This window comes from Siniperca chuatsi, linkage group LG15, assembly GCF_020085105.1.
Source record: "Siniperca chuatsi isolate FFG_IHB_CAS linkage group LG15, ASM2008510v1, whole genome shotgun sequence".
In the NCBI taxonomy this organism is placed as follows: Eukaryota; Metazoa; Chordata; class Actinopteri; order Centrarchiformes; family Sinipercidae; genus Siniperca; species Siniperca chuatsi.
In genome coordinates this window covers 5,221,721-5,238,590 of record NC_058056.1, presented here as the reverse complement: position 1 = coordinate 5,238,590, position 16,870 = coordinate 5,221,721, and the positions used below count along the sequence as shown (strand labels likewise).

General features: G+C 40.8%; 1 protein-coding gene across 1 annotated transcript in view; it reads left to right on the top strand.

Moving 5' to 3' along the window:
- The window catches only part of pals1a (protein associated with LIN7 1, MAGUK p55 family member a), a 45,592-nt gene extending 39,715 nt beyond the window's left edge, over positions 1-5,877 (top strand). Inside the window, exons 13-17 of the mRNA XM_044166415.1 lie at positions 648-815; positions 966-1,055; positions 2,507-2,619; positions 2,784-2,894; positions 3,036-5,877. Of these exons, the coding sequence (XP_044022350.1) occupies positions 648-815; positions 966-1,055; positions 2,507-2,619; positions 2,784-2,894; positions 3,036-3,212 (659 nt within the window). The 3' untranslated portion in view covers positions 3,213-5,877. The remainder of the gene's footprint in view (positions 1-647; positions 816-965; positions 1,056-2,506; positions 2,620-2,783; positions 2,895-3,035) is intronic.
- Positions 5,878-16,870: the final 10,993 nt, after the last annotated feature.

Genomic DNA, 16,870 nt, shown 5'->3' with positions numbered 1-16,870 from the left:
TGAAACTAGGCAGGATAAACAGCAGACACTTCAGGAAGACTGAAGGCAGGGCTTAAGCAACACAGATTAGATTAAATTTCTGAGTTCTCAGACCATTTCCACAATTGAGAATGCCTTCCGGATGGGAGCCGAAACGTCTTGAACAGTGTCCAGATGACTACGACTGAAACCTTTTCTACGATCATACATTTTTAATAGTTTCTACATGATCTAATATAATGGAAAGTATAAAGTAAATAATAAATAGTATAGGCTCCTGAGTGTATTCCCAGGAAGTATTTGCTCTGCTTACGAGAGAGAAAGATAAGAGAAAGTGGACAATCTACCCTTTCTACACTGTGGCCTGATTAAAACGTTACCATTCACAAAGGCTAAATACAGTACATTTACTAAAATACACTTGTTATTAGTGTTTGTTTTTCTAAACAAATGAGATCAACTATTCATTACTGACTTGCTGGCTTACATCTTGATTAATTTGTCTTAGATATGTCATGTTAGTCATCATTTCCTCTCTTCATACATTCCAGCTTTTCATCTTTCCTGTTTGTTTGATATCCTCACTTTCCCTCTAACCTGTCTTCTTATAGTTTTTCCTTTGCACCTTATTATAACTTTTTCATTCTATTTTTTTTCCATTGACCCAGATATTGATAATGAGGAGGTTCTCACCTATGAGGAGATGGCTCTGTACCACCAGCCAGCCAATAGAAAGCGACCGATTGCATTGATTGGTCCAACCAGCTGCGGGCAGGCAGAGCTTAGGCAGAGACTGCTCAATAACCAACCAGAACGGTTCGCTGGAGCTGTACCTCGTAAGACCTACACACACCTGCACTGTACACTGTACATAAACTTCCATGTGTTTGTGGATATACTAGCCTGTGTGTGTGTGTGTGTGTGTGTGTGTGTGTGTGTGTGTGTGTGTGTGTGTGTGTGTGTGTGTGTGTGTGTGTGTGTTGTAGATACCACGCGGAGCCGTCGAGAAGGCGAGCTGAGTGGTCGAGATTACCACTTTGTGTCTCGTCAGACGTTTGAGGCAGAACTGGCAGCAGGTAAGATTTCATGTTACTGAATACTCTGACATATATAAATGGATAATTTGGTATGACATTTTTCGGTCAGTGTACTAAATTTCACTCAGCAAAAGACAAAATGTAATTCTCAAGCGATCAAGCTAAAAGTAAATTAAGAAAAGGTGTTTTACAGGTGAATAATGATAGCTAGAAAGCCAAAGTGGCATACTGATAGATAAGTTACAGTATATATGAATAAATTAGCACCAAAACTGATTCAAGTAAATGATGAGACAGTGGAACTGAATAGAAACATTGAGCATGGTAGCCCAGTTAGGTTGGAGTGTTTAATTAAATGATGGAGCATTAACCTGATTGACGCATTTTGCATCACACCCTTGTCAGTGTCACAACTTAGTCTAACCGGAACACACAGTATTCTTTCAGCATCAACAAAGCCGCAAGGGTCCAAGTGTTGTAAATTTCACCATCTGCTTACGAAGACCCATGTGCGGACGCTGCACGCTGCCCAGAATTTATGACTGCACAGACTGTACCCACCTACAAGCACACTGACTGCACATGTGGGAAACACACCCATTGTACGCAGACACTCAGTGTAGTATGTACAGAACTGCGTGTGCGACCGCTGTCCACCCTTCTAACTTTGCCTTGCCTCATAATAATCAAATTTAGATGATTTCTTCCGTATCAGTAACAAAAACAGTAATCCATTGTTTGTTGCCTGTACATTCATGGTCACAATGCAAACAGGAACTACTAGTTGCAAATGCAGCATGACTTTCCAGATTAAACAAAAATGTGAACAAATTTAGGCTCACTGACCTGCTCCAGTGCAACATTATACTTCCAATTTACATCACCCATAGGATGATGCGAACTGTTGTTCCAAAACTTAGAACATATTCATCACAAATGGAAATAAGAAAAACAATAGGAGTGACAAAATCCACGGAAATTATTATTATTTAGTTTTAAATGGTCCCTGTTTTTGACAGTACAGAGATTCATAATGTTTCATCAACACGGTCTTGATATACTTGAACACTGACGATCTATCCATTTATCTACAGATTTAGATTAAAAATGTACAGATACTGATTGTGTGTGGAAACTTGTGGACATATAGGTTAAGGGAACCCAAACAATTTTAAATTGTGTTATTTTCTTTTTAGAAACTGTTTCAGATTTTCATGTATGGTGCCATTAAGCCTGGGAAAAAAAACAACTTGTAGCTAAAGTGAATGGAAACTGAGCAAAAACAGCCCAGTGATGATAAAGTGTAATTTTCAGACTGGAATGAGAAAATTAAATATTAAAACATCACAAGTAATTTAAGATTTAAAGATTTCATAACTTTGTCAAAGTAATACATAGACATCTTGGATCGGGCACTTGTTCTAGTGTGAAGAAATTATACCATATCAACACTTGTGTGACAAAGGACATTTTCCCTGTGTTTTTCCCAGGAAAGCTGATTGAGTCTGGTGAGTTTGAGAAGAACCTGTACGGGACGAGTACAGACTCAGTGAGACAGGTCATCAACACTGGAAAAATCTGTGTGCTCTGTCTGCACACACAGGTTGGTACACACACGACTGAGCAGGGTGCCATAGTGAGCAGAGAGAGTATCTTTTCTGAGACTATCTTTCCACTACAGAATGTAATTTAAAAGTTGGTAATTGAATCCTAAAGTATTTGTGTCTGTGTGTGTGTGTGTGTGTGTGTGTGTGTGTGTGTGTACAGGCTCTAAAGGTGTTGAGAAGTTCAGACTTGAAGCCTTACATCATCTTCATAGCTCCGCCCTCCCAGGAAAGACTGCGAGCCCTGTTGGCTAAAGACAATAAGAACCCCAAGGTTCCTGTCCAAATGTCTACACCAGCTGTTAACACTCGGTCAAAGATAAATATCACTGGTCTTTACATCTCTGAAATGTTCAGTAAAGCCTCAATAATATGTGTGTGTGTGCGTGTTTGTGTGTTTGTGTGTTGTGGACAGCCCGAGGAGCTGCGGGACATCATCGAGAAAGCCCGAGAGATGGAGCAGAGCTGCGGTCACCTGTTTGACGCGGTCATCGTCAACACAGACCAGGACAAAGCCTACAACGAGATGCTACGACTCATCAACAAACTGGACACTGAACCGCAGTGGGTGCCCTGCTCCTGGCTGCGCTGAAAACACACCAACATTCACACACCAGTCTTAGAGTACACATTTCTAGACATTTAACAAACTGGAACCTAAAATGTTGTGTGAGCGCTATGACAGACTGTTAGGGCCACTGTTATCTGAGATTTTGAGAGTTACAATGATATGAGATAAAGTTGTAATTATATGAGAAAACATCACAATATTATAAGAAAGTAAAAAAAAAAGGTCATAATTAAATGAGAAATTCATAATTTTACAAAATTATAAGATAACAAAATTCCATGAGGAAAAGTCATAATGTTTGGGAGATAAATTAGTAATTTTACAAGAAAAAGTCATCCTACTGTGAGAATAAGTTGTAATTTTACAAAAAGACACATCATAATATTATAAAATATTTGCAATTTTACTTGAAACATTCATAAGAATTTGTGAATAAAGTTATTTCACTAGAAAAAAAGTCATAGTATTTATATATAATAAAATAATATTTCAAAAACAGGGAAAAAGGTGGTTATTTTGAAAACTTAATGCTATATATTACGATAAAATTTAGAGATTAGATTACATATGCATGTTTTAGTATATCCTGACAGTCCATATATTTATATTGTACAGTTACTGTTATATGGATTTGGACAGCAATTCCACTTTTGTATGACAGGTAAATACCATTATTGTCAGATTGAGCTTAGTTCCCAGCAGAGCATTAATGTTCACTCAGTGCACAGTTTACTACTATGACAGTCGATTCTGTCGATTCAAGACCGTCATACAGCCCACTGGAATGTGTTCCTTTTTGATGCCATGAGCATGTGTTCTGTGTGCTCTTTGCCTCAGCTGTCTGAAACCAAGTACCAACTGTGCTCCAGAAGCTGCTATAATCACCTCCAGTTGTGTGACTTAATACTTTCTCCTCAAAATATTACAACTTTTCTCAGAAAATTACAACTTTATTCTTGTAACTGTATGACTTTTTCTTATAAAATTACTACTTTCTTGTAATATTATGACTTGTTTTCTCGTAAAACTACAACTTAATTCTACAACTTTAAACATAACATACATTTTATCTTAAAAATAACCTCTGGTAATACTATGACTTTATTCTCAAAATGTTACAACTTTCCTGTAAAATTGCTGTATCTCATAAAATACCTTTTCCTCATAAAAAACTGACTTTATTTCAGTTAGACTTTTTTTTCAAAATAAATTTCAAATTTATTGTTGAAATATTATGACTTGTAATTCCAACTTTATTCTCATATCATTCCGACTTTTTTTCTTGAAAAACTCAGATTTTAGTTTTCCTTAACATTGACCCTAATACGCCGTTGTATTACAGAGAGTAGATACACAGCACACAATCAGCATGCTCTGGAATGTATTGACCTGGTGGCACTGGTATTGATGAATACATAGAATTGCAACTTTGTGTATTGAGTGTCCTGAAAGGGAGGATACCCTCGACACACTGATCTTGGATGGTGCCTAACTGGTCCATAATGTTCTTACTTAGTAGTAACATTTATATGACACTGATCTCTTTCTTATCATCACAATACTTAGTAAAACCAAAATAAGGACCGGGACAATACCTTTTTGTTTTTTTTGGTTTGTTTTACTTAAAGAGTTATTCTTTCTCAGATTTGTGGGGCCTCATTCATGTGCATCCTTTGACTTTATGCTGTGATCATTTCAACCATTATGATTAAAAATATTTAAATTATGACAGTCAAATTATTTTCACTTTTTGCAGTGCCAAAAATCAATGTAAACATTTGATTTTGTATTCAAGCTTATTAATCTTCTATTGAATAACTTGCCGTGGCGTTGGTCCCAAGCACAAAATGGCCCCTGTGAGCAGTAAATGTGAAAATCACACGCATGAACACATAAAGACATCAGGTAAAAAATGTAAATCCACACTGAGCCACCACATTTATTGCTATGAAGAACACTCACTCAAACACACATTCTGTACGTATGCACTGCAGTAGTGCATTAGATGCTGACTTTCCTCCGGGGAGTCTGGCGATTTATGGCCTGAAGCTGCAGCCTTCTGAACCTTGACTGACTGGTTGAACGGCTGGTTTCTGACTGGCTCTCCTATTAAAATGTACGTTATTGCAATAAACACTAAAATAAAGGACACAGCACTTGATATTTCCTGGCTGTTTTTTCTGACTGACATATGACAGACTATCTTGTCAGCTGACTCTGTCCTGTCTGATCACACTTGAGTAGAAATGACCTCCCTGACGGTTTAGAGGGTAACGAAAACGTGAAAGTTGTAGTTTTTAGTAGTGCTCCTGAATTTATTATATATTTAGTGTGCGCATGTGAACGGATGTATGTTTGTGTGCCTGTCTTTGAAGACAGTGAAGTATTATGACCTGAAGTAGGCCTGACACCATATCACTGTTAATACTGTGTAGAGCATTTATATATTTGTAATATTAAAAATAGATTTATGAAGTCCAGAATGCGCCAATAGGATTACAGGTTTCACCTCCTGGCCATTGGTCCAAGAGGAAGAAGGGGGCAGGGCTAAGTGAAATTAACTGTATTGAATGTGAAGTTAATTGATACACTTCTTGTTTATCAGACATCACTTCTTCCTGAGAAAATCTGCTTTTTGTATGAATATTCACAATGAATAAATAAATAGATGATTGATAGAAAATGACTGGCTGACTTTTTTTTAAGGTTTCTTCAATTATTTTTTTCTAAAGCATACCTGGCCAAGAAAATGGCTTCAAGACAGACTGAAAGCCAGATGTAAAAATTTGTGAAAGTTTAATGGAATTTGGTATGTCGTCCTCCACATACAAGGAACAACAATTGAGGTTGATGGTTCTTTTTTTTTTCTTTGTCAAACATGTATCAAGTAAATGTGGCATCTCATTTCAAACGTCCACATATTAGCTTTTCTGGGGCTTTCAACCGCATCTCACCCCAGACCAAAACTGGTTATCATGTAACTGATGTTCCACAGTTTTTGTCACTCTCACTGTTCCCAAGGGCAAGAATGAACTTCCATGATCAAAACTTTTACTTCCGCCCACTATGAGTTAAGTTCATCATTCAGTTACAAGATTTCGTTAGTTACGTTTCAACACAAATGGTAAACTCCTATTACAACTTTGAAGGTCAGGGTACTAAAGTATAATCCGTTTTCCATTTTAAACCAAAAACGAGAAAATGGGCACATTTCCCATTTTTTTCAATGTCCATGAACACTGAAAGTCAAGTGGAACAAAGTGGGAGGAAAAAAACGCTTTTTTTCTTTTTTCCATTTCTCAATTTTCCCTTGCAAGATGAAACCACAGGCCACTGATATGACTGGAGAGGGTGAAACGGAAGTAAAATTAAACTGTCAAAATAAAAGTGAAATGTGTGATAACTGTCAGGAGAACGAGGCAAATGCAAATTAATTGGTTGCCAGTAGTATATAAGGGGGATTTTTTTTGTACACGTGCATGGGGGCTAATGACCTTCACGTGCACGCGCATGACCGGATGAACTTCACATACATGCATGCATATGACCTATGGTGCACAAGCATCCTTGAGTGGCATGCATGTCTGGGGTGCGGACACACCTTTCTTTTCACAACCCCCCACCCCTCCCAAGACGGATGTTGTTAATTTGGTGTAAGTGTGTTTTGGGAGTGTCTTTGACATGGTACAACTATATAGTGTCGTTGTGGGGGCAGAGCATATACTAAACACTGATTGTGGGATGACGGCTGCTACATTTGACAGAGATTTTGCGTTGATTCTAGACGACTGCTACATTTTGAGATTTTTGCCCAAACCAGTACGCCTGATGAACTCAAATATTTCAAACATCTCCCGTTTATAGGGCCATTCTAAATAAGAAAAATGTAAATGTTGAATATTTTGATATTTAAAATATAATACTGTTCTAAATTTAGCATATGTTTTGTACAGGTGTGAGGCCTTATGGTGTGATGTGTGATATTAAATATTAATAAATATTAAATTAAATTAATATAATTAAATTAATAATACATATTTTCCAAAATCATAGGATGATGGCAGAGATAACTCCTGGGTGGATGACATTGGTGAAGAGCTGGGAAAAGAAATTTGCAGATGCGCCAGGATATGTACTGGACTGTCTTGGGTTCGTATTGCCTTCTATGTACAACATTTGAAACATTACTGCAGATGCTTTGCAGAAATGGTTGATGAACCTGTTTCTCATTGCAACACTAAAACAGGCAACTACAGTGGATAATAAGGTGAATGCTGTAGTTACAGATTCTCTGAACATTTGGAGGGGAAAAAACACTACAGAATAATGGGAAGCATATCTAGTCTGCAAAACTATGTCAAAAAGAAAAATGTCATGTATAAGATCAGAACTTTGCTGTGTGATGCTGTTAACAATGCAGTAAGTGACAGAGGATTGGCATAATGTGGTACAAATGATTGCAGATATACGCAGATGTGAAATCTACTCTTGTCAATGTTGTTAATTGTTTTCCTTTGAACGATAATGAATTCCACATGGGTCATGTGTTTTGTTTTTGTACTTTTAGTATTGATCTGTGTGTGTTGACAGAAAGCAACATGTGGATGTTGATAATGCAATGCAATGTTTAGTAGAATCTTGGCTCAGTAAAAATACAAATGCCTGTATTGGTTTTTTGAAAAGTATATACCTGTAAACATCATTGTCTGGTAAGACAATTCAATTCAATTCAATTTTATTTATATAGTGCCAATTCATAACAGAAGTTATCTCATTGCACTTTTCCTATAGAGCAGGTCTAGACCATACTCTTTATAATATTGTTAAAAGAGACCCAACAAATCCCACCATGAGCAAGCACTTGGCGACAGTGGCAAGGTAAGCACAATGCAAATTCCACCTAGAATTTTAAAATAATAATAATGTAATGGTAGTGGTAATATTAATACTAATAAAGTAATAATAATAGGAATGATAGTGGTAGGAATAATAATGATAATAATAGTACAACAGACAAGACTGATGATGTAAACATGCCTTGGAAATAAAATACCGAAACACTGACAGCGAGTGTTAATTTTTATGACAACAGCCATGGAGGAGGTTATGAAAAAGATGTACTATGCGCCAGAAAATTCAGGGGGTTATGGGGGTAAACAAAAGCTTAAAAACGCTGTAGTTGACAGTACATGTATTCGCTGGGGAGACTGATATAGAAAACTGACTCTTAAAACAAGACATACTCTTCACAGAACGGCTCTTGTACATTTTAAGAGAAATAAAGTTAGTGAATACAACAGATTGGCAGTTCCAGTTAGATCTAGTGGACATTTCAGCTTATATCCCAGTTCAGCTTATTCTTCAGAAAACGATGGGGTACGTTATATATTAACATGTATTGATGTGTTTTCAAAATACACATGGGCTCAGTGTTTGAGTAGTGGATGTGTCTCTTAAAACTCTTAAAGAGTTTGAAACATTGATCAAAATAATATAATAAATAATATAATAATAAATAATGTAATAATTATTCACTTGACCACATCAAATGAGACTAAGGCCTCTGTTGTTGAATGTTTCAATAGGACTCTGAAAGCTAAAATGTGGCGTTATTTAACAGCCATTCATTCTAAATGTTATGTAGACATTTTGCAAGAATTAGTTAGCTCATACAATCAGTTATCATTGTGGTATTAAAATGAAACCATCTGAGGTAACAAAAGACAACGAGCATGTTGTTTTTAACAACCTATATAAAACAAAAGATAAAGTAATTAATTTTTAATATAAAAATGGTGATACAATGAGAATTTCAAAATTAAGAAGACCTTTTAAAAAAAGGCAAAATTATACTGATGAATTTTTCACGGTAATGGAATGTGTACCGCAGAGTCCTCCTGTTTATAGTTTAAAAGATTATGATGAGGTATTACAAGGTACCTATGAACTCGAGTTCCTAAAAGTTATTGTGGATAAAGACAAAACGTTTAAAATAGAAAATATCTTATCTAGAAAGAGAAGACAGGGTTGGAATATGGTACTAGTTACATGGGTGGGCTGGCCAGATAAATTCAACTCTTGGATTTCAGAAAAACAGGTAATTCAGTTACCGTAGGGTTTTTCAAGCATACTACATACTGAGACTACTGTCTGACATGGATGGGGAGGTTTTTTTTTGTTACGTTACCTAGCAATTCTTCTACATTATTTTACCCCAACAACACAATAGAAAATTTCAGAACAAAACTACCCAAACCTTTTCAGTTTAAAGTACCTTATGAAGTGGGTTTAATATAAATCTAATATCCAAAAACCTGGACAAACTTTTCACCAAAAGATGCAGAATTTGTTGCGTTGAGTAAAAAAATCAAACAAGAGGACCTGTGTAACCGCAGTGCTCGAATTCTGCACAACCATGTCACAGTTAATAACGGAAATAAACACCTGCTTATCTATAAGCGATATGGAGTACATCAAACTTTGCGCCTGGAGCACATAGGACAACACATAGGTGCTAGCTAGTAAAACTAAACAAAACTGTCATCACACTCAAAGTATCATTTATTTACATTTATTAATCAGAGCATTCACAATAATCACTCAAAATCAGCAGGGGGAGGCGCATAGAAACAGCTGTTTAGGGTTTCGCAGCTCTCTCTCATTGACTGTCCCTTCACTTCCTTGTCGTTTCCCTTCTGTCTGTGGATTGCTGCTACAATGAGGGAAAATGGAATAAGTTCTATTTACAACCACAAAAAGCAAGCAGGCTAATTGACCAAAGTGACGTGTTCTGTGTCTTGAAGAGAGACAGGTTATTGGCCGATAGTTGGATGGGACTGTACCCTTTGCATTGTACGCCCTTCGGTAAGCCATTCAGGGTGCGTCCCATCTCTTAGCAGCTTTGGAGTATATATATATATATATATATATATATATATATAAGACAAAGGGCGCACAATCCTGATCCTGAAGGATCCCACAAAGGGTACAGTCCCATCCAACTATCGGCCAATAACCTGTCTCCCCACAACATGGAAGCTCATGTCAGACATCATCGCAGCTAAGATAAGTGATCAATACATGTGCAAAGCACAGAAGGGCATTGGCAGAGGAACCAGAGGAGCCAAACACCAACTCCTGGTTGACAGAACAGTCACCCAAGACTGCAGAGCCCGACACACCAACCTGGATTGATTACAAGAAAGCATACGACTCAATGCCGCACACATGGATCACTGAATGCTTAGAGATGTACAACATCAACAGGACTCTAAGAGACTTCATTGCAAACTCGATGAGGCTGTGGAAAACCACCCTTGAGGCCAATGGCAAGCCACTTGCACAAGTATCCATCAAATGTGGCATATACCAAGGAGATACTCTGTCCCCACTGCTGTTCTGCATAGGACTGAACCCCCTCAGCCAAATAATCAACAAGACTGGCTATGGATACCGACTCAGGAACGGGGCCACCATCAGTCACCTCCTCTACATGGATGACATCAAGCTATACACTAAGAGCGGCGGGACATCGACTCACTGATCCACACCACCAGGATCTACAGCTCTGACATTGGGATGTCATTCGGGCTTGAGAAGTGCAGTCGAATGGTGACAAAGAGAGGGAAGGTAGTCCACACAGAAGGGGTCTCACTCCCAGAAGGAACAATAGCAGACATTGAGGATGGTTACAAGTACCTTGGAATACCACAGGCAAATGGCAACCTCGAAGAGGCAACAAGGAAGACAGCAACGGCCAAATACCTCCAACGAGTAAGGCAAGTCCTAAGAAGTCAGCTCAATGGCAAGAACAAGGCCCAGGCAATAAACAGCTATGCCCTGCCAGTGATCAGATACCCTGCTGGAATAATAAGGTGGCCAAAGGAAGAGATACAGACCACAGACGTTAAGACGCGAAAGCTCCTCACCATGCATGGAGGGTTCCATCACAAATCCAGCACCCTGAGACTGTACGCTAGCCGTAAGGAAGGCGGCCGTGGACTAGTGAGTGTGAGAGCCACTATCCAGGATGAAACGTCCAAGATCCACAAGTACATCCAAGATAAGGCCCCAACAGATGACGTGCTCAGGGAATGTCTCAGGCAATGGGGATCAGAGGAAGACGTGCTGGAGGAGGGACCATCATGGGAGGACAAACCCCTACACGGGATGTACCACCGGAACATAACTGAAGTGGCTGATATCAAGAAGTCCTACCAATGGCTAGAGCGGGCTGGATTGAAGGACAGCACAGAGGCACTCATCATGGCTGCACAGGAGCAGGCCCTGAGCACCAGAGCAATAGAGGCCCAGATCTAACACACCAGACAAGACCCAAGGTGTAGGCTGTGCAAAGAGGTCTCTGAGATAATCCAGCACATAACTGCAGGGTGTAAGATGCTGGCAGGAAAAGCATACATGGAGCGCCATAACCAAGTGGCTGGCATAGTGTACAGGAACATCTGCACTGAGTATGGACTGGAAACCCCGAGGTCAAAGTGGGAAACACCTCCAAAGGTGGTAGAGAATGACCGAGCCAAGATCCTGTGGGACTTCCAGATTCAGACTGACAGAATGGTAATGGCGAACCAGCCTGACATCGTGGTGGTGGACAAACAGCAGAGGAAAGCCGTTGTGGTTGACGTGGCAATACCAAGTGATGGCAACATCAGGAAAAAGGAACATGAGAAACTAGAGAAGTACCAGGGGCTCAGAGAAGAGCTGGAGAAGGCCTGGAAGGTGAAGGCAACAGTGGTGCCCGTGGTCATCGGAGCACTCGGGGCAGTGACCCCCAAACTGGAGGAGTGGCTACAGCAGATCCCTGGAAGAACACCAGACATCTCGGTCCAGAAGAGTGCAGTACTAGGAACAGCAAAGATACTGTGCAGAACCCTCAAGCTCCCAGGCCTCTGGTAGAGGACCCGAGCTCGAAGGATGAGACCACCTGCGGAGGGTGAAGGACAAAGTTATTTTTAATTTATTTATATATATATATATATATATATATATATATATATATATATATATATATATATATATAGCTGGATAGCTCAATTGGTCAAGGGACACTCAATTGGTAAGTCAAGGGACATTCACACAGGGGAACAGGGTTTGAATCCCCCTCGGAGTGCAATGAGCAATGACCCACTAACATTGGTACTTGTTTTTTTCAATTTCTGATCACAAAGCTTCTTTGTGCTTTTGACTTTTAACCTGTGTCCATCATGGAAAGTGTACTGGAATATTTTACTCAAACAACTGTAAAATTACCAGTCCAAAATTGTAGGCTAGAAGTAGGTCAATAAAAATGTACTCTTGAATAAATGTTACTGCATTACACTTTATTTATTTTAATTTTATGTATTTATTATTTTTAAGGAAGACACATTTAGACTATAAAATAAAATCCATCAACATATCAATGTATCTAGTGAAATAACATCACGCCTCAAAGCTATGATGTCCAAGCCAACAATAACAACAATAAATTCCTTTTCTATAGACGGAACTTTGCAGTCAGTACATACAATTGATCATCATCTATAAACATACAACCGCCTTTCTCAGTAAAACCTTACTACAATTAGCAAGAAAACAGGACAAACTCAGATAATTATACAAAAATGAGCAACAGATCATTGTTTTAACCTCCACAGCTCCACTACCTGTCAGTTTGTCTTGCTCCGCCTGCCTGCCTCCCGGTCTACCCAGCTGTTTACGCCGTATGTCAGCTCAGCCTGGTCCTCACTACCTCCCCGCTCCCGTCACTGGTTCTGGACCCTGAATTCAGCTCACACTCCGGAGGCACTAGCAGCTAGTACCTTTCCCCAAACCTTTCCATTCAGTAACTGGACAATAAAACCCCTTTGCCTAAATCTAACTCCTGAGTCTGAGTTTGCACTTGAGTTCAACTTTGTAGATCGAAACAGAACGATCTGGCCAACATTTTAGACTCAGCGAACTCAGGTTCGCCCCCGCTCAACCTAGAAATACGCCAGATCGAGTTAGACTCACTGCGCCAGGCTCTCGCCACACAGGGAGTTCTTGTCGGTCAACACGAGCAACTCCTCCGGGAGGTAGTGGAGAACATTAAGGCTCTAGCCACACACATCGCCACAATGGGAAGCCAGGTGGATCTGGTATCACAACAGCTTACAAGCCCAGCTCCGGCGCTCCAGCCCAACCAGCCCCATCAGCCGACCCCAGTAACTGCAACGGTTATTCCTAGCAGAGAGCCGTTTGTCCCAGCTCCGGAGCTCTACACCAGAGATCTAGGTTTGTGCAGATCTTTTCTGATGCAATGTTCCCTAGTTTTTGTGCTGACTGTGCCATCAACCTGCTCCCTGGAGCCCCCATGCCTTCCAACCGGCTCTACAACCTGTCACGCCCTGAGAGGGAGTCCATGGAAAAATACATCAGTGACTCCATGACTGCAGGTATCACCCACCCATCTTTGTCTCCTGTTGGTGCAGGGTTTGTAACCAAGAAGGACCACTCACTGCGCCCCTGCACAGACTACTGTGGCCTGAACAACATCACGGTCAAAAACAAGTACCCACTACCCCTGCTAAACTCGGAGTTCGAGCCCCTTCACAGAGCCACTGTATTCTCCAAGCTTGACCTGAGAAACACCTACCACTCAAGAGGGCAACATATGGAAGACAGTGTTCAACACCCCACTCAGACACGAATACTTGGTTATGCCGTTTGGTTTGACGAACTGTGTTCCAGGCCCTAGTCAACGATGTTCTCCGAGCCCTGGATGACATCCTGATATTCTCTCGCAGCCTCACCAAACACATCTAACATGTCCATCAGGTTCTCCAATGCCTTTTGGAGAACAAATTGTTTGTTAAAGCAGAGAAATGTGAGTTTCATGTGGAATCAATGAGCTTCCTCGGCTTTGTTATTGAGAGGGGGCAGATGAGGGCCGACCCGGACAAAATATGAGCCGTGGTGGAGTGGCCGAGACCCACAACAGTGAAGCAACTGCAGCAATTTTTGGGCTTTGCCAACTTCTACCGACATTTCATTCGAAACTACAGCCAGGTGGCTGAGCCGCTAACCAGACTCACCTTCCCTGCCGTACCCTTCAGCTGGACCCCCAAAGTGGAACAGGCATTCACGGGCCTCAAGCAACGATTCACCACCACGCCAGTGCTAGCCCAGCCTGATCCCCAAAGCCAATTCGTGGTGGAAGTAGACAAGTCCAGTGGGGTCGCCGCAGTCCTCTCACAACACTCCAGCTCTGATGCTAAATTACATCCCTTTAATCCTGCCATTTGACACCTGCAGAACGCAATTGCAATGAGGGGAATCGTGAATTGCTAGCCATCAAACTCACCTTGGAGGAGTAAAGGCACTGGCTGGAGGGGGCAGAACACCCCTTTATGGTTTGGACCAACCACAACAACCTTGCCTACATCCAGACGGCCAAGAGGCTGAACTCCTGCCAGGCACGTTGGGCATTGTTTTTTGGATGGGTTAATTTCACCATCATGTATCGACCAGGATCTAGAAACATTAAGGCTGATGCTCTTTCTTGCCAGTTTATCTCAGAAGAAGCTCCCCCCAGCACTGACACCATTCTGCCTCCCTCCTGCGTGGTGGCAGCGGTTACTTGGGAGATCGAAACTCGGGTGAGAGAGGCTCAACAGACGCAATCCGACCCAGGTAACAGACCACCAAATTATTCCTGTCCCAGGTCCTCCAGTGGGGGCACACCTCCCAGTTCGCCTGTCACCCTGGAATCAGATGAGCCCTGTCCCTTCTAAGGAGACATTTCTGGTGGCCCTCCATGAATGCTGACACAAAGGCCTATGCTGCAGCCTGTATGGTGTGTGCGCATGGCAAGTTGTCTCACCAACCTCTTTCTGGGCTGCTTCGTCCCTTGCCCATCCCGGGCTGCCCATGGACCCACATAGCTCTGGATTTCGTCACCGGCCTGCCACCATCACAAGTTAACACTACCATACTCACCATTGTTGATCGATTCTCTAAAGAAGTAGACTTTGTGGCCTTTTCCAAGCTTCCCACAGCTCTTGAGACCGCCAATCTCCTGGTCCTCCATGTCTTCCACCTTCATGGGATACCCTCGGACATCGTCTCAGACAGAGGTTCCCAGTCCATCTCCCAAGTGAGAAAAGCATTCTATCAGTCGTTGGGAGCTTCGGTGAGTCTCTCTTCTGGTTTCCACCGACAGACTAATGGACAGTCAGCATGGACCAATCAGGACCTCAAATTAGCTCTCCGTTGTGTGGCGGCCAAAGATCCAGGATCCTGGAGCACCCATCTGCCATTTGGTGGAGTACGCCCATAACTCAGACCAACCAGGTCAGAAAGAATGGTTATCCTCTTAAGACATTCCCCTGAAAACTGATTCCAAGAAACTCACACCCCGTTTCATTGGGCCATTTGAGATTCTGGCTATCATTAACCCCTATGTTGTCAAACTGAAGTTACCCAGAACCTTTGGGGCGGGACTCTCCAATCAGGCCTCTCCATTCAGTAACTGGACAATAAAAACCCTTTGCCTAAATCTAACTCCTGAGTCTGAGTTTGCACCATAGATCATAACAGGTACAGAAATTAAACGAGCAGGTGGTTGAATTCTAATCGACTTTTAAAATTAAACATCAGAATGAGACAGAGAAGTATAAATAACATAACTTCACTGCAGCTACAACCAACAAACGCATATCAAAGGAGAAAAATCTGCACAATTTTTACACCTCTTAGCGCACACACACAGCACTATTTTTCTAGGCAACGCAGTAGTTGTTGACATTCTGCTCTGCACAGTGAGCAGCACAACAAAATACTCTCCTATTTGTTTTGCAATACAACAGCGGGAATATCAGGTTGAATTAGGACCCTTTTCACATTCTGTTTCTCCCAAACATCCGATTGGGGACATTATGATCCTGTGATTGTATTGCTGCTTGTTTGGTAATGGCAGAATGACCTGTCTGCTTTACATCTTCACTTTAATTGTTTTTGGTATACACATCCTAGCCTTTGTTTTATTCCTAATTTTTAGTATATACCTTTTACTGTTTTGTCAATAAACTCTCTCCTGTTATCTGAACTTATCATTGTTGGCAAGCCGACTCAAGACTTCTCTGCATAAGAATTGAATCACAATGTCTGCATAGTCCATTGTAATGTGTTTAAAGGGACCCTGCGGTATTGGTATATTTTCAATTGCCGTGGTTTAGCCTTTTTGAATGTTGTTTTTTATGCATGTTATACATCTAGCCAATATTGTATCTACCTGTGCCTGCAATTTAAGTGACCATAATCCCATGTTTGTTATCTTCTTGATTACCTTCTCCTCCTGCGCAATGTTGAAAATCATGCTCCTCAGGAATGACTAAAAATAACAGTGGTAGCTGCACACAACCACTATGAGACCTTCAAATTTTGGACAGGGCCTTGAGATGCCCTTCTTTGGAGCCACAGTTCTTCCTCAGCCTGTGGTGTCTTTATTTGGTAAATCATGCAAATCTTCTTTTAATACTTAAAATCTTGGGCCAAACACCTGTATACATACATATTGATTACCTCTATGTAAATGCAAACAAGCGTTGAGACCTGGGACTTAGTGACACACTGAAAAAAGTGGAGCAAAGATCAATGTCTGTGTAATATTTATTTATTTAAATTAGGTTATTACTGGA